General features: G+C 44.6%; 1 protein-coding gene across 2 annotated transcripts in view; it reads left to right on the top strand.

The window, feature by feature from the left end:
- Positions 1-21,031, top strand: part of BMPER (BMP binding endothelial regulator) — a 205,435-nt gene that overhangs the window by 127,097 nt on the left and 57,307 nt on the right. For both annotated transcript variants that reach the window (XM_014541094.1, XM_005868076.2), the window contains exon 12: positions 14,095-14,424. In XM_014541094.1, coding sequence (XP_014396580.1) covers positions 14,095-14,424 — 330 coding nt within the window. The remainder of the gene's footprint in view (positions 1-14,094; positions 14,425-21,031) is intronic.

The raw sequence follows: 21,031 nt of genomic DNA, 5'->3' as shown, positions 1-21,031 counted from the left end.
CATGTGGTGGTTCTCGGTCCAGCTCTCAATGACATCATCAGATGGCTATTTCTCAGCTTCCTTCCGAGCTTCTTCCATCTGTTTACTCTCTTGCTGTCCAGCAGTTCTCCCACCAGGGTTGCAAAACACATCCTATTGGGCGAAGTTTACTTGCTCAGATGGCATTAAGAGGCGGGCGACTCCCACCTTTTGTAAGCACGAGCGCATCCAGGTGGACGTGTTCTGGTGTCCTCCAGCTGTGGCCAGAGGCCTCCTGTTTTGAAATTCGCTTGTCATTATAACCAGGGTCCAGAAGAAACCTTCAGGCTTTTTTCCTCCTCCATCCGTTGGGAAAGCTCCTCTGATATGTGGGTTTCTAGAGCAGACACCTAGAGGCTGAAGTAAAAACTAAGGCTAGTATTTTCTGAAACCAGAAAATGGTTTTATTCCAACAAAATCACACGTATACGTACCCCATTAGCTACTGCAGGATTTGCAACCTCGCTCTTCCTGATAGATCGGCCAGATACTTCTCAGTTGTGGGCATGGCCTGTGCGTTGTAGGATGTTCAGCAGCACCTCTGGTCTCTACCAACAAGATGTGGGAACAGTCCTGTCCCCAACGCTGCGACAATCAACAGCGTCCCCAGATGTTGCCAAAGGTCCCCTAGGGAGCAACATCGCCCCTGGCTGAGAGCCATTGATATTCCAAATGGGTAACAGCAGAGGTGAGTGTGGAAAGAAACACCTGCCTTACTAGCAACAGTAACTCCCTCTCAACTCACCGTGATTACGTGAGATCGGCGAGTGAGGCGAGGGTGTCCTGCTGCCAGCGTGAGCCGGGACAGACCAGAAGCCTCCGGATGCAATTGACATGTTCTGGAGTTTCATTGCCTCGCCCTAGGAAAAACTATAAAGGCATAATTACACCGTGGGAACAACGTCACCATCTAGTTGCGAGAAAGCTAGACATTAATTTGCAGCCTGCCCCCAGTGGCATGCAGTTTTGACCAATGAGCTTCCTCCTGGCTTCAGCGTCTACATCTGCCCTCAGTGTTGGGAATCATCTAGTCCGCACGCCTGTCAACTACATGCAATCCTTTCTTAGACAGGCGGGGATAAATGATCCATATATGCACATGCTTAAGTGAGATGGGTTATGGCATAGCCTCAGTACTGGATTATCTGCACTAGGTAGAGGCGTGCCAGGCACCTGCTGTCAGCAGGGGTGACATTGCACTGTTTAAAACCCCACAGAATTCCTATTCCCGCCCTCTGGCTATGCCGGCCTGTCTTGCTAGTGCTGGGCGCTGTTCAGGCCTCTGAAAGGAACAGGAAAGAGGACAGGAAGTCGAGGTAGAACATTTCACAGGCTTCTCTCTGCAATAGTCAGAGGTTGTGGTTAACTTAGAATTCGGTAGGTAGGAAGCTGCCACTGAGGCACTAACTGGTTGCCCTCCCCCGGATTAGGGTAGGCTTTGTAGGGTTGGTCTGAGAGGGCGATGATGATGCTATTTAAAAACAGCAAAAAAAGAGTCCTCTTAAAATCAGACCCGAAGGAAATATGAAAAGCATCGTTGGGTTCTACTAACACAGGAATTCTCCCTTTCTCCTTTCCCAACGCAAAAGATTTACGTTGGGTTTAGATGAGTTATTGAAAATAAAATACTGAAAGTGAGCTGAGCAAACTTGAGGACACTTTTGTACACGTGCTGTTTCTTGCCAACGTATGAGCTGTAGCCCAAAGTGAGTCCCGCTGTGCCTGGACCAGAGTCATGGGACTGAGGGTGAGGTGCCACGAAGGCCGCTGTCCCTTGTGCTTATAGCCCTTGGTTTATGTGAGATTATCTTACTGTGTGTCGGCAAACAGTGAGTGGAATCTTGACCCAACCACCCAACAGAGACCTGAAGCAGATAAATTCTTTGCTGGCAGGATATCTGTTTTCAGACATAGAAATTATACTTAGAAGCAAACTTTTCACTGATAAGAGGTGTGTGTGTGTGTGTGTGTGTGTGTGTGTGTGTGTGGAGAGAGAGAGAGAGAAAGAGAGAGAGAGAGAGAGAGATACGACGGGGGGAGGGAGAGAGAGAATGAGAAAGAATTTAATCTCAACCATCTACAAGACCAGAGGCAGCCAATGACACCCACCATGAATGCCCAGCCCCGGTCTCCTAGGTGCATGAAGCTGTGCCTGTAGCTATAATAGTCCCAACCATTAGTCTCCCAACCCAAAAGGAAAGTTCATGGTTACATAACACAGGGGCGGGCAGGGCTACACTGAGCACAGATGTGCGTTTAATTGAACTAACCTCAACAACACGTCCCACAAGTAACAGGAAATATCAGATTCCAGCAACTCGGGGTGCAAGGAGGCTCACAGTTGCCAGGTGACCTCCTTAAACCCCCCAAGGGTTAGTTTCCAGCTGTGTGCAGCCCAGTGAGCCTGCTGTGCGGAGGGCTCCCGCCTGCTCCACGCACCCACCTGGAAGCGCCCTGGCTGGTTTTGGCACATCTTACTGAAGCTTCTGGCACGGCTGCCGCTATCACCAATTAAAGAGTAGCTGCAGGAGGGGGATTGCAACAACAATTTAATGAAACAGCGACCTTGGGGCCCATTTTATGAGAAATCTCCCCTGACAGAGGTTCTGCAAATTAGTCATTCTGTGTGTGAGCAAGGTTTCTGGCCTCCGAGACTGTAAGCAGCTCCAGGTCCCTTAACACCAAGAGTCTGTCCTTAACTTGGGGAAGCAAGGAAATTTGAAACCGGAGCTCAAGATGCTTGTAGAATAAGCATGTGTGGTGTGGACCCCAGCCCTGCCAAGGAGGTGTTAAGCTCAGTGGCCACTGAACTTTCTGCATGAGCACCTGGAGCTGGGGTTGTCACTGCTCCTGAGGCCCAACCAGCAGACAGGGCGGCAAATGAAACCCAACTGTCCCACGCTTGGCGGCTAGGAAACCCCACACGGGCAGGGCCATTGGAGGGAAGAGGAGGAAATCTGTTTGTTTTATATGTTGTTCTGTCCTAAGGGATATTGTTACTTTAAATTTTCTGGGGCTGTGAATTGGTGCAAAGTTGAAGGAGGAGCCTGAAGTAATTAAGGGTCATCCTTTTTTTATAATAAATGCTTTTATTGATTTAGAGAGAGAGAGGGAGAGGGGGAGAGAGAGGGAGAGAACATTGGTGAGAGAGAAACATCGATCTGATCGGCTGCCTCCTATATGTCCCCTACTGGGGATCAAACTTGAAACCTGGGCATGTTCCTGACCAGAAATAGAACTGGCAACCTCCTGGTCCATAGGCTGACCCTCAACCAACTGAGCCACACTGGCGGGGCAATGGTCATCTTCTATCCACCGCCTACTGTTGGTCCCCACAGTATGATAGTACTCCATCAGTTCTGACTGTTTAGTTAACAGTCATCATCATTTTCATCAAATAACAGCAATGGCAATAACAGCAGTAGCAGCAGCAGCAGGAGGTAATATTTACTCGGCATCTGCTACGTGTCGGGACCCTGACATGGACTATCTTATTTGATCCTCCTTAATTCCCTCAGCCATGTTATGGTCGAGGAAGCTTAGTGGTTCAGAGGGATGCCCAAGGTGAGTGTGGAGCCTGGATTCCCAAAAGGAAGTCTGGCCCCAGGGCCTGGGCTGGACTTCCTCCCACTGACTTCTAGGTCATTGTGTTCAGTGTGATGACAGAAAGGAAAGACAAGGTCTGGGGGGCTTCAGGACTGGTAGGATGGGAGACAGGAGAGGACATTAGGAGAAGTTTCCCAACTACAGTGCCCAGGCTGTCATCTGCCCAGTGACACCTCCACCTTCCCAAGTTCAAGTGCAGAGCAGTGATGTTTGGTCTCCTGGGCACTCACCCACATGTCGAACTGGCTTGGTTGTCCATGTCCACTAATTTTTCCAGGTTTTTTTTCTCTCCTGGTAACTCAGGGTGAGACATTTCCAGTGATGATCTCCCTCAGTCTTTTTATTTACAACATTAAAATATACACAGTTTTAAACTGAAATTAATTGTGTGTAATTTCCATCAGGAATGAGAAAAAGCAAAGTTGTTATGTCACTCAAGTTCATCAGCATTTAGCACCATGGGATTGTATGAATGAACAGACTTTAACGAGTCAACCCTCCCACTTCCTAGGTGAGGACACGGAGGCTCACGTTCACTGTAGAATTAACTGGGCATACTGGGATGAGAATCTGCTGTTTTTATTTTACCTGCTTAGGTTAGTATTTATTCCATCATATCATGTGGTTTCCTCAGACCTCTGCTTGGGAAAGTTATTTTTTTGTATACAGTAGATGGGCCATTATCAAATCTTTCAGTTACAAGTGATTTTCTTGCCTAATTTTTGTACATAAAGAGATCTATAAATTCATTATTAGATACCTGGTGCATTTTGGGCAAGGCCGCCATCTTGAATCTTAAGAAAGATTCAGGAACCCAGTTTTGTTTTGTTTTTTAATATATTTTATTGATTTTTTACAGAGAAGAAGAGAGAGGGATAGAATTAGAAACATCGATCAGCTGCTTCCTGCACACCTCCTACTGGGGATGTGCCTGCAACCAAGGTACATGCCCTTGACCGGAATCAAACCTGGGACCTTTCAGTCCGCAGGCCGACGCTCTATCCACTGAGCCAAACTGGTTAGGGCAGGAACCCAGTTTTGACTGAAGGAGCTGGTGACTAAAACCCCTGAACCAAGTTCCACCTAAAATACTAGTACAGTGAAGAGAGAACACATAGTAAGGACACAAATCCCAAACTCTGACACTGAGAGGCGCACTGTGTGGGAAATACATACCCATATTATCTTACCTAACAATAGACAAACATGTAAATTGACTGTCCCTCCGCTACGCTCACCAGCCAATCAGGAGAGTATGCAAATTAACCCAACAAAGACAGTAGTTAATTTGCATACATAGGCACGAAGCAGCGGAGCGAAGACTGAAGGCTCCGGCTGGAGCGGCGGCCTGGGTCCCGGGTGCCGGAGGAAAACTGGTGCCGGCAGCCAGGGGAAGGGAAGGCCTATTGCACGAATCTCTTCATGCAACGGGCCTCTAGTGTATAATAATTGCCCTTGACTGTATGCTGGGCTGAGGCAGTTTTATTCTTCTCTGGAGGTCACATCTATGAGCAAAGCTTAGCACAACAATTGCTACTTCTGCTGGCACGCCATCGCTCCTAGTGCCAGCGTTGATTTATGACTGGGAGGTCTGTGTCAGGCCATGTGATAAACACTCTTTGTGCATCTGTCAGTTACTCCCCATGGTGATCCATGAAGTACAAGCTGTTGTTATCCCCATCGTACAAAGGAGGGTCTGAGGTCTGAGAAATTAAACAGGGCAATCCCCTGGCCCAGGAGACTCCGGAGCCCACCTTCAAGCACTGTTCTATGTCCTCCATGGACTGCACTTTTATTCGTTTTGGAGGTCTGCCTTCAAAGATATATGAAGTTTGCCAATGTCTTTTCTCTCTCCATGACTGGGGACTATTTGAAAGCAGTTGTATTTGCTCACCTTTTAAAGCTATCGATGCTCACGAGGTCACTTAACCTCTTCAGGATCTTGGGTTACAGCACTCGAGTTCTAACCTTCCCTGGGAGTTTGGAGAACTGACTCCTGAGCGACACTCCACAGTTCCCTCTGGTGTGAAGTTCAGATTCATGGGTGTTACCACTCGTTCTCCTTACCAGGGGCCCCAGCAATACCCCATGTCTCCGCACTGTCCTTTCTTTCTCTTCTTGGTGCTCACATCTCCTGCTTTGATTTTTCGCCCTTTCATCCTATAAGCTCCCAGCTCTGCCTCCCCGGCATCCCTCCCGTAGGTACTCTCTCCTTCAGGGTTCAGATGAGCCAAACTTCGAGGTCCCTAAGATATGACTTCTTGATAAGATGCTGTTTCGGCAGATGCCAGCTCTTAATAATTTTGGAGACCACATTCTTCTTTGAGTACTGCATTTGGACTGTATTCACCGTTGCTACCTTGATTCTCCAACTGTTCTGTGTGGGGAGTTGGATGAAGGGTTGAATGGCTGTTTCCAATCCCTGTCTATTGACTGGGTCCTGGCACCCCCATTATCCCAGCTGCACAGGTTGTGAGCCTCTGTGTGATTTCTCATACTTTTGGCATTTCTCTCCCATGTTGCTAATCAGTCATCAAGTCTGTGGATCGGCTCTTTGTCTTGTTTTTCTAATAAATCGTTTTCTTCCCATTTCCGCGGCAGTCGCACCTTCTTCCTACCGCCAGCAACTAATTTCTGCTTTTTCTCCAACAACCCTTCCCTTCTGCAGAGCCTGTCAGAACCCAAACTTGGCTTCCCTGAGACCCGGCACCAGCTTCCTGCACTGGTCCCTCGCACAGTCTCCCAACGTTTGTTTTATAAAACGCTGGTGCTGAGGGATAGTCATGAGTAATGTTTTCAAAACAAGACTCTGTGATTAAATACATTCGGGAAGTGCTGGGTCAAGTAAACCGAAATACGTTTTCTTGCTAGAGAATTCTCAGAGCCTTTATTGCGGCGAGCGGGGTAAACTTTCAGGAGGGTGGTGGAGAGGAGGGAGCCTTGGACGTGTTGGAGCTCCAGAGCTTTTGTTTATTTCTACTTATTTTGGCAGAGCCACGGGCAGGATTGATGTCTCAGAGGAAACACGTTAAGAACTGTTGGTCCTTTTGGAATATATTTAAACTTCTCGGCTGGCAATTAATCTCAGGCCCATTTATTTAGACAGCGCGGGTTCTCACATCTCTGAAGCAACTCCCCACTCCAGTCAGATTGCTCTCTGGATCTCCTGGGGCTAGTTGCGAGCTTTTCTGTGTCTAAGACTTATTCACAGTCTTCTTTTGGCCTAGAAGGCTCACTCCATTCTAGCCCCCAATCCGCATCTTATAGATGGGCTCAAAATGTCAACAAATCTACGTTTATATGTATTTTCCCAGCCTTATTTCAGCCAGCGGCAGATATCTATTTGCTGGATTTGCATAGAGTTTATAAGAATAAATCTAACAATGACTTTTCCCTGAGCATCTATTATGTTCTCGGCATTCTGGCAGTGCTACCCTTATCATTATAACCACCCTTCCAGTAGCTGTTCTTAGACCCATATTATAAGTGAACAAACTGAGGTTTGTAGGTAGTCAGTCCTGGTTTTGTATTCATTACACAGTAAGACTGGGATTCAAACCCAGGGCCCTTTTCAAAGCAGGCCGTGTTTGCAGAGCGCCAATGTGGTGGAGGTGTGAAGCTCATCTCTTCAGCTGAGGTACACACCTCTCTTCATTGATAAATGGCAGTTTCTAGTTTAAGGTCAGAGCTTGGATGATGATGAGTGGCAAAAATGCATGTTCTAGAGCAAGTTTGTATTAACACTTGGTGAGTTTCCAGCATTCTGGAAGGTGCCCTGAAGGGCACGGATAAGAAGCTGATGCAGACCCTGAGTTTAGGAACATCTACTGTAGCTGGGGAGATGAACTATAAGTATATTAAATATGAAAACATGGGATATCGTTTCTAATTAACTTCTAGATAGGCATGCTGTAACTGAAGTTCATGCTCTCAGGAGGTTACTGATCAGTCTCAGGACAGGGTGTCTATGAAGCTCTACATTTGAGCAGACACACTCGTGCATTTGGAGGGAAGAGTGTCCACACACTTCTTCAGACCCCCAAAGAGCTCTGTGATCTCAACAGTTAACAACAGCTGCACAGGATGCTGTGGTATTGGAAGCGTCGGGTCATGGTAGGGAAGAGACCGGGTTGGACTCTGTCTTGACTGCTATTGGCCAAGTGACCATGGGCATCATGGCAACCTCTCCAAATTCACAACTAAAAAGTTAGGGTAATAATATACAACGTGTAGAAAAGCAGTGAGGATTAGAGATGGTGGCAATGGTACCCGGCATAAACTAGTCGCTTTAGACTAGTTGCCTTGGTTTTTGTGAAGTTTATTAGTTTCCTATTGCTGCCGTAATAAAGTACCACAAACTAGGAGGCTGAAACAATACACACCTATTATCTTTATTATCTTACAAGTTCTGGAGGCCAGGGGTTTGAAATGGATCTGAATGGGCCAAAGTCAAAGTGTTGGCAGGGCTGCCATCTTCTGGAGGCTGCTGGGCAGAATCTGTTTCTTCCCTGTCCAGCTTCTAGGGGCTGCCTGCATGTCTTGATTTGAGGCCTCCTTCCATCTCCAAAGCCAGCCATGGCGAGTTGAGTCCTCCTCACGCTGCCTCTCATGACACTCGCCTGCCTTCCTCTTGCACCTGTAAGGACCCCGTGATAACACTGCTTTGGCCTAGAAGATCCAGGACCATCTCCCCATCTCCAGGTCAGCTGGTCAGCATCCTTCATTCCAGTTGCAGCCTTAAGTCCTTGTCCTGAGAGCATTGGTCAGTTAATCAATCAATTAATTAATTAAGCAAAATTCTATATGCCAGTCATTAATACTTATCTATTTTAGGAAGTTCAGTGGGGGCAGTTTATTTTTTTTCCACTAAAATATATTATTTAATTAATTAGCTCATACATTCAGCTAATATTTATTGATACCTAATATGTATTGTACCAGGCATTGCTGTGAGTAGTGCAAAGAGGAATGAGAGAGAGAGAGAGAGAGAGAGAGAGAGAGAGAAAGAGAGAGAGCGCACTCCAATATACAGGGCAACAGGGCAGCATGCCAGGCACGGAGAAATTACATAAAATATACATCAGATCTGATTTATATAGAGTTTAAGGCATTATAACTATAAGCTAGGGTAGAAATTGATGATCATAATCATGCCATGGATTTGGTGGCCATATTTTCAACCCCCGAACTGAAAAACATATGTGTCTCTAGGGTCGAGTATTTGAAATTATGACCATCCCAGAACCTCAGAGCCATGCGTCAGTCCCACTTTAGAGATTTGGAGGGAAGGAGAGTGGGGCATTCATGAAGTTGCAGCTGGAAACTAAAGGACTCTGTGCTGGGTAGTGTCAAGTGTGGGGCAGACACGGGCCACTACAGAGCGAAGGAGGGAGATGGGGAAGGGGGGCACTCAGTTGGGAGGCCTAGGATGTCAGCCGTGGCTTTAGGGGTTAGATTTATCTTAGATTAGATCTTGAAGGTAGGAATGCTTTTCTTTGCTCTTCTGTTTGAAGTTGGTGAGTATCTGGGGTTCTAGAAAATATGTAAAAAGACATTTACATTCTTAACAATATCCCTACTTGACTCTTTCTTTAAATATTGGTTTCAGGCACCTACTAAATATTAGTTTCGGCTTTTTAAAAAATTAGATTTTGTATGTAGATGTGTAACTCTACCTGGTGGATTATAGATTGGTGGAAAGAGAGCCACAATCCCTTTCTCGCCACATTCACACAGTAAAGTTAAGTTCTTGTAAGAAGCCAAGGATGTAAAACTTGTAGGGATGCACGTGATCCTTGGCGGGGCATCTGTTGGCCCTCCGGTCCCCAGGTGGCACCTGAGCTAGTCCAGAGCATAGAAAAGTCCAGGTCACACACAGCCTGTTTAGGAGGAGCCGAGACCCATAACCTGGGGTCTGTGTTAAGATCAGTGTTTCCAATCCCACCCTTTCCTGGTCCTTGACTCAAACTTGACATCATCGTGAGGACTCTTCCCCATCTGGGCTTCCCAGGAGACCCTGCATGACCCAGGGACCCTGGAGTCCGACACGGCCAGTGTCCCTGCAATTTGTGTGAGGAAAGCTGAAAGCCTTTGTTTTTTTATTTATTTTTAATTTGATAGATTTTCTCGTGGTTAGAACACTTCTCTGGAAATGTACTGATCCGTGGTGGTGTGTGATAGGATGAGTTGGAGAGAATTTTCTCTTTGCAGAAGTAATGGACGGACAATGAAAATCACTTTCTATGTTTTCAAAGTGATTTTAATGACTGGGGAAATCTTGTGACATGTTCGGTGAAGAGGAAGTAAAATTTCGAGTACAGGATATTCTTAACTATGTTAAAATACACAAACACACACTCCCCCCTCCCCCGCCCCCAATTATAAACAGTGGTTATTTCTTGATGGCAGAACCATGAGTGATAGGTTTTTTTTTCTTCCTTATGCTTTTCTGTTATTTTGTTTTTTGTTTGTTTGTTTGTTTTTTATGTGTTTTGGGGGAAGAGGTTTGGAGTCTACTCAGTTTCTCTTACTTTCTCCCTCCATATCATGGAGTTGTATAATTTCCCCTTAATTTTCTTTGATGGATGTTTTGAGAATAATCACTACTCTCAGAAGGAAGGCATTTCATTAGAATAAATACACCCAGGACAGAAATAAATGTACTTGATGACGTTAAAGCAAAGCATTGGAATGATGTTTTCAGAAGTAGTCGACTTAATTCTCATAGCAATCTTATTAAAGTATCTAACAGCAAAGTAATATGTTCTAATCTAATGTTTTTAATTTTTTAAAGCAAATGTTCTTATTCCAAAAGTGTACATAGTCATTTTAAATCATGAATGTAAATGTATAAAATAATGTAAATACACATAAGTGAGAAAGGAAAATAAATGTCACCCATAATTCCATAACCTAAGAGAAAAAATGACACTGTTCATATTCAGATTTATATGCTTCTAATCTTTGCCTAGACCCTTGTATACATATATTGAAGACAAACAAATAAAAACAACATTTGATGATTTGACTTAAAAAAAAAAAGTACCACCAAGGGTAAACTCGCATTTTCCTCTTCTTCTGACTTACACATTCTCAAGGTTAGTTGTAGAAGAGTCTGCTTATTTAGCTCCAACTATCACCCCGAGCTCTCCAGAAAGTATGACCAGACATCTGGACATCCTGGATTGCAGCTCATTCCACTGCATCTGCTGGAAGAAAACTCGATGAGAATACAATGTTCGTGTGTGTCCCTAAGAGCCTCCATAGCCTTATTCCTTCTCAGCCCGGCAGACTTGTGCAACCCTGGGGTTCTCACTTTCAGTCACTCTTCAGTGTACGTGTCTGCTGTCCCTGCAGGACCTGGCATAGGGACCGTGAGGTGCCAGGAAAGAGGGCCAAGGCTTCCAAATTATTTTAGCTCATGCTACAAATGTCCCCAAATGCGACACATAATTCTCAGGCATCTTTGCGGTCATGACATTTTGTTGGCCCCTTCCATATTGCTGTTACCCAGAAAAATCATCCTGATCTCCAAACCCTTCTCTTCCTCAAGTGAGGGCCTCTTGAAAAATCGCTTTCCTGACAGCCCTGCTCACACATGGCCTCCCTTGCCGGTCTCCCATGTCCTCATCGCTCTCTGCCCGGCTCTGAGTCAGCTCAAGCTCCCCCAGGGCCACTCAACACAGTATATTTTCTGTTTCTTTTTTGAGGATTTGCTTTGTCACATAATTGGCCTTATCTACAGGTACCCATATTTTGACTCTTTAAAAAACATATAACAACTAAAACAAAATCAGAAAGGCATAAGGAAGAAAGAAAAAGTATCACTCATGATACTGTCACCAAGAAATAACCACTGTTCACAATTTTAGTGTGTGTGTTTCTATATTTATTCTAAGACAGTCAAGATAGAACTTTGGCCCAGCCGATGTGGCTCCATAGTTTCAGCATTAACCTATGAACCAGGAGGTCACGGTTTGATTTCCAGTAAAGGCGTATTCCCAGGTTGCAGGCTCAATCCCCAATACAGGGCGTGCAGAAGACAGCCAATCAATGATTTTCTTTCATCATCGATGTTTCTCTCTCTCTCTCTCTCTCTCTCTCTCTCTCTCTCCCCCTTCCTCTCTGAAATCAATAAATATATATATATTTTAAAAATATAGAACTATGTTTCTCACTTTCCACTTACTATGTGATAAGCATTTTTTCAATCATGAACATTATTTACACACTTTTTAATGACCAGATAATAATTCACTTTATGGATTTGCTACCAAGTGCTCAGCTGTTGTTTTAATGTTAGGAGACCATCTAAATACTTCTTTCCTGTAGTATATTCATGATCAGCAGGCATAGAGAACATAGGGCATGTACAGAATTCTCAGAAAATGGCAGCGGTCACTGTTTTTGTTAACGATCATTTTGCTGCTCAACTGTTGTCGGGACACCAGGAGAAGCCGTGATTGCTTCCTGTTCAGGAGAAGATGACACTGCGAACTCTGGGTAGAGGGCGGGTGTTCCCTGAGCCTGCGCACAGCTGAGAGAGGATTTCTCCGAAGGATAATTTCGAATCCAGTAATGCGCTGGCCTTTCCAAGCTGAGATCAATCCGTTACAAGCTCAAAAGCCTTGATGGGTTTCGGGTTTTCTTGCTAAGTATGGAGTTAAGAACTTGAAAGAAGCCCTTCTCTTGAGTTTGGTGCATCGGGTGGTCAGGCCCTTGTGTGGCACATGGTAATATCAACTGTGAATTATAATTATCCTGATGTCACTCAGGGAGTCCCCAGGAGAACTGCCTTGCTCCCTGTGAACCAGAAAGCACCATGTTTATGCCAGGGAGAGACTGTTAGAGGGTGAGGGAAGTGTATGATAAGACAATTTCTAAAGTAATCACATGGAGAAAGGATTGAAAAATTGCTGTATGAGGTGATTAGATTGGTGAGAACACTAGTTGAGGGGGGATATAGAATCAGAAAGGTGGGGGTGAGGTAAAGGCGTAGCAACAAATGAGCAAAATTGCAGTCAAATGGAGAAAACCACCAAGAAAAGGGTAAGAAAGAAACAGAAATGGAAGGCGAATTCAAATATTGCTGCTGACCTTGTGGAGCCTGCCTCTCCTCCCCATTCTTTTACCCGCCTCCCTAAATAGTCTTTTACACAGACCTCCAAATATTTGTTTACTGAAATTATTGTACATCCCCCAAACTCTCTTTTTGAGTTTCTATCAACTATTGATAAGGAAAACTTAGAACAATTAATCTACCAAGTTCCAAATACATATAATTTATATGGAGTAACATAACATTGCCATTTGAAATAACATATCACAACATAAAACAAACGTAGTCTCCAAACACTTTAGACATGAAAAGCAAATGTTAGCTGTGAGTCCCATGGGTCCTATCGGATCTGTTGATTCATCTGCCTATGTCTTGACTTTTAGGTATTCAGAACAATTGCTTATGTCATATTCTCATAGTTTTGACCTGTTCTGGTGTTGACGGGAAATTGTACCTTTTGTTATAGTTCTTTCATCATTTGGGCTAATTTCTCTCAATGAATTCCTCATTTCCTTGTTGTACAAGCTTCCGTCAAAACAGATAAAATAGCTTTAGATGGAGAACAGATCAATGTCAAATTTTGTTTTAAAAAAATAAATAATATTTAATTTTCTATAAAAAATCTTTGAGATGCTCCAAAATGTCAAACTCTCCTTGGGTCTTGTAAGTATTTGAATGAAAGGTATTTTGAAGTGGTGAATTCATTGGAATTAGTTAAATTTACTAAATGATGGGTTTTATGACTTAGTTTTTTTAATCTAACTCAGATCAAAATATAAGAACCTTGTATTTCTATAAAACACATAGAGACTCTTAACTTTATCAGAACCTGGTTCCTTGCGGTATTGAGCATGTATCTGGCAATTCTATTTATTTGTCTTTAGTAAATATATGTGTTGAATATACTGCTTTAGTTTAAAACCACGAGTAACATTTAAACTATCATGTTTACAAATTTTTTAATTAGTTAGATGGAGATAACACTGTGTTGGTATATTGTCATTTATTTTGCTGCCTCTTATTTATTTATGTTTGTTCTTGTTTATATGGGTTATAAAATTAGTCCAGTTCTATTTACAAAATTATCTTAGTTCCATTTCTCCAACCCTTACATTAAGAACACGGATGCATATCAAGGCTCCAAAACAGAGATGCTTTAAAAACGCGCAAGTGTTATAAATAAGAAGCACCAGGAACATTCTATGTCCTATGAGGTTTGGCACAGACTTTTAAAACCACCAACCCACCAAACTTTATTTTGTGTTAAGTTGGTTTTGCTTAGAGCATCTCTGTCAGGCCCTCCCTTACCAGGCGGGTGCCCCTTCCAGGTTTCCTGCAGGCCCCCCACCCCATTTCCCCTTGAGTCCTGCGCTCGGTTTGTGACCCTGCTTTTGTCTCTCGCCCATCCGCAGAGCCCGGCGTTTGCACGGTATTCGGAGATCCCCACTACAACACTTTTGACGGACGGACATTTAACTTTCAGGGGACGTGTCAGTACGTTTTGACGAAAGACTGCTCCTCCCCTGCCTCGCCCTTCCAGGTGCTGGTGAAGAACGATGCCCGCAGGACCCGCTCCTTCTCCTGGACCAAGTCGGTGGACCTGGTGCTGGGCACGGGCACCGTGAGCCTCCAGCAGCACCTGACCGTGCGCTGGAACGGCTCGCGCATCGCGCTGCCCTGGCGGGCGGCGCACTTCCACATCGACCTGGACGGCTACCTCCTGAAAGTGACGACCAAAGCAGGTGGGCTTCCGGAGCACGGGGTGTCTGTGGCCCTCCACCTCTCCAACCCGCACAGCAGCTTCGCCTGAGCGCTCAGGACCCGGCTCCCCCTCTGCTCAGGGAAACCCAGAGGCAGGGAAGTGGCCCAGCTGCAGGCAGCAGATCTTGAAGATGCCCCTGAACAGCCGGAGACGTTGGCACACCCTCTGCCTTGCAATCCCACGCCAGTCCCACCAGTCTTGCAACCCCTGGACACCCAGGGCCTTTCCATCCTCATTCCACAACCAGCAGGCCTGCTCCCCACATAACCTCTTCTTGTGTTTTGTTGCTAATTTTAGGCCACTGATGGCCAGCTTGGAATTGTCAGTGTCCCTCCCAGCTGAGTCAGTAGTGTGCCGTTTCACATCTGTGAGAGTGTTTCCTTGTCAGCATGGGTCCAAGGAGGGGGAGTCCTCCAAAGGAAACCGCAGTGTGTGGGTGTGCAGATGCAGTGCCGGGGCAGGGCTGTGTGACCAGCAGCCCTGTCCGTTCTGGTCCCTGAGGAAGGATGCTCACGGGGTTGATGGCTGGGACCATTGGCTCCCGCTGGAGGACCCTTGGGATGCTCGCTGAGAGCTCTTCCCCTGGCCTTGGGCATGTGGAGCTGACCCTGAGGCCCTTTCTCGGCAGCCCATGTTGCCTGAGGCCCACTGGACTCTGCCTTTCCATTGGAAGGGTTAGCTACATCTCCAGCAGTGGTTGCTAGGTTCACCGTTGCTAGGTTACTCCTATGGGTTCAATGAGGTGCAAATTTTTGTCTGTGATGTGCTACCTAAGAGAGTCATCCTAGGAGCAGAATTCGGTTCTTCAGTATTGGCCCCGAAGTATGAGTTCAGCTCATTTACACCATTTGTTATATCACATGTGGTTCCTTTCATGCTACCTTTAGTTCATTCATACTGTTTGTTAATTGGGTGTTAGTTTGCATAATTTCCTGGCCTATGCTATTTGTTTAAGTGTGATACTTGAGGAAATCAGGGTATGTCTTGCTTTTTGCATTGATGAGAATTTAACAAAGTGAAAGCATCAATTGGGTTCCAGTTCCTTTCAGCGGTTCTCAACCTGTGGGTCGCGACCATCGGAAAACACATATAGCATATCAGATATTTACATTACGATTCCTAACAGTAGCAACATAGCAGTTATGAAGTAGCAACGAAAATAATTTTATGGTTGGGGGTCACCACAACATGAGGAACTGTATTAAAGGGTCGCGGCATCAGGAAGGTTGAGAACCACTGCTTTAGATAATATGGATCCACAAGGGAAACATTGGCCAGGGCAGGCACTTTTGAGGGGCTATAGAGACTGTTTGGCTCTACTCTACCTCCAGAACCCTGTGAACTGTTTCAATTCAAGCCAAATATATGTTTGATAAATTGATTTAGCCTATGGAATGCCAGCCTAACTAAACAAGGCAGCAAGCCAAGGAGAAGCCCAGAGAGCTTTTATTTAGAGAGGACAGCATGGTTCCAGTGAGAGCACGTTCATTGTTAATGTGCTGCAACAACCTATAAAGGGGGAAAGATTCCCATGCTTGACCTTGAGTGTGGCAGATGTGCGGCGCTCCATTCATTCAACTTTAGAGGGATGAGTCCTGCTCAGAAAATACAGCCACCTGCTGTCGGATGCAAATGACAGGCCCCTCTTCAGATAGAGGCCTCGGCTCATTCCCTCAAAGGAGGCAGCAGTTGGTGGGTCCCTATAAAATGTGCCAGTGACACATGAGTAAACAGCACTAATGAGAAGCGCCTGGCCTATCTGTGCGCCAGCCAGCTGAACACAGTGGGTTCTACTGATATGGAAATTATTAGTCACCCACAACCCAATTCTCCCATGGATGCTGGATGCTCAAAGATTGCTAACAGCTAGGAGGTTCCACACCGCTCTGTTCCCAGCTGGCGGCACCTTATGGAATAAGTGTGCTCTTTGTAAGGAGTCCACATTGTAAAAGTGAGCACAAGGATGAGGCTGCTAAGAAAATAATAATACATCATAGGCACCATAATTTGATTAGTGAATCTAACTCTTCTAGGCCGTGAACTTCGTTTGCCAGTTTCATTAATTTTTCCATCTGAGGATTCAAGTAATTTATGTGGTTCCCTTCATACTCAGCTGAACAGTTTCTTGGAGCCGTGAAGCTCACAGGCTCTCTGCTTCCTGGGGAAGAGCTGTATTCCTCTGGGCATTCAACTGGCGATGACACTACCCTTTGAATGGGACAATTGCATTTCCAGACAAGAGTCTTTTCCATTCTGGTTGACCACCCTCAGTTTGTACTACCCCTTAGGGATATTTTGTTTTTTATCACCTATTGATTGTCTGTTTAAAATATCCTTTGAGGGTTCTTCTTCCATCATTTTTTTTTCCAGTTTCATAATCTCATATGATCAAAGGGTACTTTCTTTAGTGTAACAGCTTAAATCAAGCCTGCAGCTGGAGGAAGGGGAAATGGGAGACATGACTTTGCCCCTGTGGTTTATGGACTCAGCATTTCAGGACGGGATCACCTGCAGGGAGCACTGTGGTCCGTCACTGGGGTGGAATTCGGTGGTAGCTGCTTTCCTGGTAACATCGGGGTCGTACACAGGGCTCTGAGCAACGCTCGGTAGCTTAAGAAAGCACTGCCCATCCTGTCACTTCCCCCACCCCACTCTCGGCACTTGGCAGATAATTTAAAAATATTTCCTTTCTGCCATCTGTTCGTGTCATCAGCTCTACCTGAAAGAGTTACAGCAGACCCACCTGAAAGGCATTAGCACATGTGAGTGTGGCTTTTTATTTAACTTTGTTTCCGGGTTCATCAAGAGTTCTACACTTGGACCTGAAAAATACATATTTTAATTGTTTTTCTTTTGATGTAAACTGAACAGAAAAGCATCCATTTTTAAGCACCTCTCTGGTATGTCTGTTGATTTCCCACCTCCTCTCTCCTTTAATGGATAACAACAAAAGCAACAATAACAACATAAAAAAACAAAACAAAGCAGAAAAAACAAAAACAACCATGAAATAAAAGAACAACTCCCCATATCTGCCCCCACCCCCCACCCCCAGGAAATCCCCCAAACTAGGGGTCTGGAACTAGGTCACATGTTTGAAGGATGAAGAACAAGTTAGTAAAACACGCACTGGTGAGGAGGGAAAGTTGGAAGGCCGTTCATACAGCGGAAGGAATGCGGCCGCTGCTCATCCCTGGATGGGATATGTGCTTCAGCTCCAGCCTTCTGACTCTGCCAGTGGTTTCTACCCGGTTTCCAGCAAGAGAATTAGGAAACTCATCCCAGCTGCAGAAAAGATGAACCCCAGCCCACACTTCCATGATATTTCATCTCCTAAGATGCTTATTTAAAATATCTTTTGGAAGAGCAATCTCTTCAATTACAACTTGTTAGGGTTTTTTTGCCTGTCACTACTGTAATCTAGTTTTAATAGATTTTACTAATGTAGAGAGTAAAAAAAAAAAATCATGCCAACACATATGTATACAATACAGCAAGAGACAAAGGCATCGGTAGTTGAATAATATATCCCTTCAGAATATGAAAGCTAGCATTGGCCCATGAAAATCCTTTTATTGTAATAAAGAAAAGAGGAGGAAAAGAAAGCGAATTACAAAGTATGCTCTTACTTTGGGGACCATGTTTTATGAGTGAGATGGTAAGAGTTTTAAGAAGAGTTTACTGAGAACACAGTGGGTCTCCCCAGGCCTGCACAGACCACCAGTCCATTGCAGAGAAAGAACACAATGACCGCCTTGTTCACTGTGAGTTGAATTCCCATGAATTTAGTTGCCAAAGTCTCAAATTTATTATGTTATTGTCAGTAGTGATGTTGGAGCTTCTTTGGATAGAAATTCTCAATCATTGTGGCACTCGGAAGAAGAGTGTTTGCCTGCTGTCTAGGAAAAAGATTTGTAGTTTGGAAAATTTTGCAGCACAGAATAGTCTTGGAATTGTGCTGTAAAAGTTAGAGTGTGGGTGAAACTGATTTCCCCCCTCATTTCTCTTGCTGGGCAGCTGCCTGGCTACAGGCTTGTAAGGTCAAGTTTCCTCTATACCGTAGAGAGTGTATTACAAATCATATTATAGTTTGCTTGTCTTTTCTCAAAATTGTTATTTCAGTGCCTTAACCAGCATGAAATTCACAATTTCCTTGGCTTCGCATGATATATCAATTTACAGGGCAATTCATTCATTTAGTCAGTATACACTATGTGCCAGATACTGTGCTAGATGATGGGGTATGTACACATATAAATTAGCGTATCCGATAGTTGTGGTTGTCAGAGTTGACACCATCTTCTCAGAGATCCACATGGGAGGTCAGCCCAGCACGTGGAATTCTAGCAGTGTGTCCCTTCTCTACTCGCCTTGTCCTATCACTGTCTTCTCCTCATCAGATTTCTTCCAAGAGAGACTTTCTTAGGATCATCTCTCTTGCTTCTTCACCTAACTCTACTTCACTGCTTTTCTGAACTCAGCTTTTATTTCAACCCAAAAAGCTTTTCTACCATTTGTTGTGAACTAAGAATGCATCCATTCCTTTAATTTACCATACAGTGATTTACATATGGGCTTTTCTGTTTATTTCTTGAGATATCCAGTTTTAGACCACTGGTTTATTCTACCAATAACTCTCCCTAAAGCAGATCTGTAACTCTTTCTTGTGGCGGTTATGTGGCCTCCTCACAGGAATGCTATTTGGCCAGCCTTCTCTCCTCATGGCCCACGTCCAAACATAGGGAATATTGGCTTTAGAACCTTACTTCTCGGTGTTTTACTGATCTCACTTTGATGTTCCTTATGCCAATTTTTATACCCAAGCAAGATCCTTTCCCTTCCGCCTCCTTTCCCATCACTACCTTATTCCCAAACTTCAGGGCATCTTTTGAACATTTGCTCATCAGCCTCATTTGATACTCCAAGAGCAAAGGCAGGATCTTTCAGGAAGAGAGGCATGTTGCTCTTTCCAGATGCTCAGAACTGGCTCAAGGAAAGACTAGTTTTTGTAAAAAACCCAAGAGAGTAAGATTAAAAAACACACGGGGAGACTTTTTTTTCCTATTAAAAAGAGCTTTTTTGTGTGTGGGTTGTCACTCTTAGGAGAAAGTGGCAGTGAAAAAGGAGAAGTCCCAGAGCAGACGTGCACATTGACCTGTTGTAGATGTTCCCTGGGTGGTCATGCCCCAGGTGGCTCTCTTGCATTCATTGGTTTTCTAGTCCAAAAATTCACTGGGGGCTCAGGCACTGCCAGGGTATTACCAGAACAGTAGGAAACACATCTAACACATATTTGTGACCAAAAGAAACCTTCTTTGACTAGAAGAGCTTGCTATTTACTTTGCATTGAACCTCAAAAGGCTTTTTAAAAATAAGTTTTTGTTGATATTTAGAGAGACAGGAAAGGAGAAGGAGAGAGAGAAAAACATCAATATGAGAGAGAAACATCAATTAGTTGCCTCCCACATGCACCCCTACCAGGTATTGAGCCCACAACCTGGGCATGTGCCCTGCCCAGGAATCGAACTGATGAGCTTTTGTACATGGGATGATGCTCAACCAACTGAGCCACACTGGCCAGGGCCTCAAAAGGCTTTTCATTAAGGCCTTTCCCTTCTCTGGGGACGGTGTCTCCTTACACAAGATCAGGATGGGAATGAGGACATTCCTTCCTTACCTTCTAGTCACACTGATCTGTGTGTGTAACAGGGCAACATGTGGCTGTACCACCTGTGACGGCATAATCTGGATGTTCTATGTGACACAGAAAATCCACCTTTCATTGGCTGGAGTGGCTCCTGGAAGCCTTGGGCAAGCATTTCTGGAGAAACATGAATGTTCTCAGAAAAACCATTCAATGTTTTAGATGGTCAGTTCAGCAAACCAAGTCTATGGTCTGGCCAGTGTTTCAGTAGTTGAGTGTCAACCCATGAACCAAGAGGTTACCTGTTTGATTCCCGGACAGATAACATGCCAGGTTGCTGGCTCGATCCCCAGTAGAGGGCGTGCAGGGGGCAGTTGATCGATATTTCTTTCTCATAGATGTTTTTTCCTCTCTATCCTTCTCCCTTCCTCTTTCTCTAAAATCAATAAAAACATATTTTCAAAAAAGGGGGACCCATGTTCTCTACCTTCTGGAGTGAAGATTGTTCCCATGCTAAAGAAGACTGTGCTGTCCTGTTGATTCTCTGCAGCACCGGGGGAATTTTTGTCTATGGCCTGGTAGCCCCCAATTCCTCCAATGCCGAAGCCGCCCTTTGAAGAGGATGTATTCAGAAGCTATACATTTATTGCTTTACTACAGTCACTATAGCAAATAATTTGAAATTTTTCACTTGGTATTTGGTGTAATCATATGGGGGATTTGGAGATAAAGAAAAAATACATTAAAAATTATCATTTTTTGTCATCTTTGCATTTTTGCATTAGAGTAATCATCAGACAAGTGAAATCATGATTTGGGCCAACACAATTCCTCTGGAAAAGGGCAAAAATATATACCCTAGAAACTGTGGTCGACAAACTGCGGCTCGCGAGCCACATGCGGCTCTTTGGCCCCTTGAGTGTGGCTCTTCCACAAAATACCA

This window comes from Myotis brandtii, unplaced genomic scaffold, assembly GCF_000412655.1.
Source record: "Myotis brandtii unplaced genomic scaffold, ASM41265v1 scaffold260, whole genome shotgun sequence".
Taxonomy (NCBI): Eukaryota; Metazoa; Chordata; class Mammalia; order Chiroptera; family Vespertilionidae; genus Myotis; species Myotis brandtii.
Note: the sequence above shows the minus strand (reverse complement) of the source record. Positions and strands in the feature narration are given on the sequence as shown.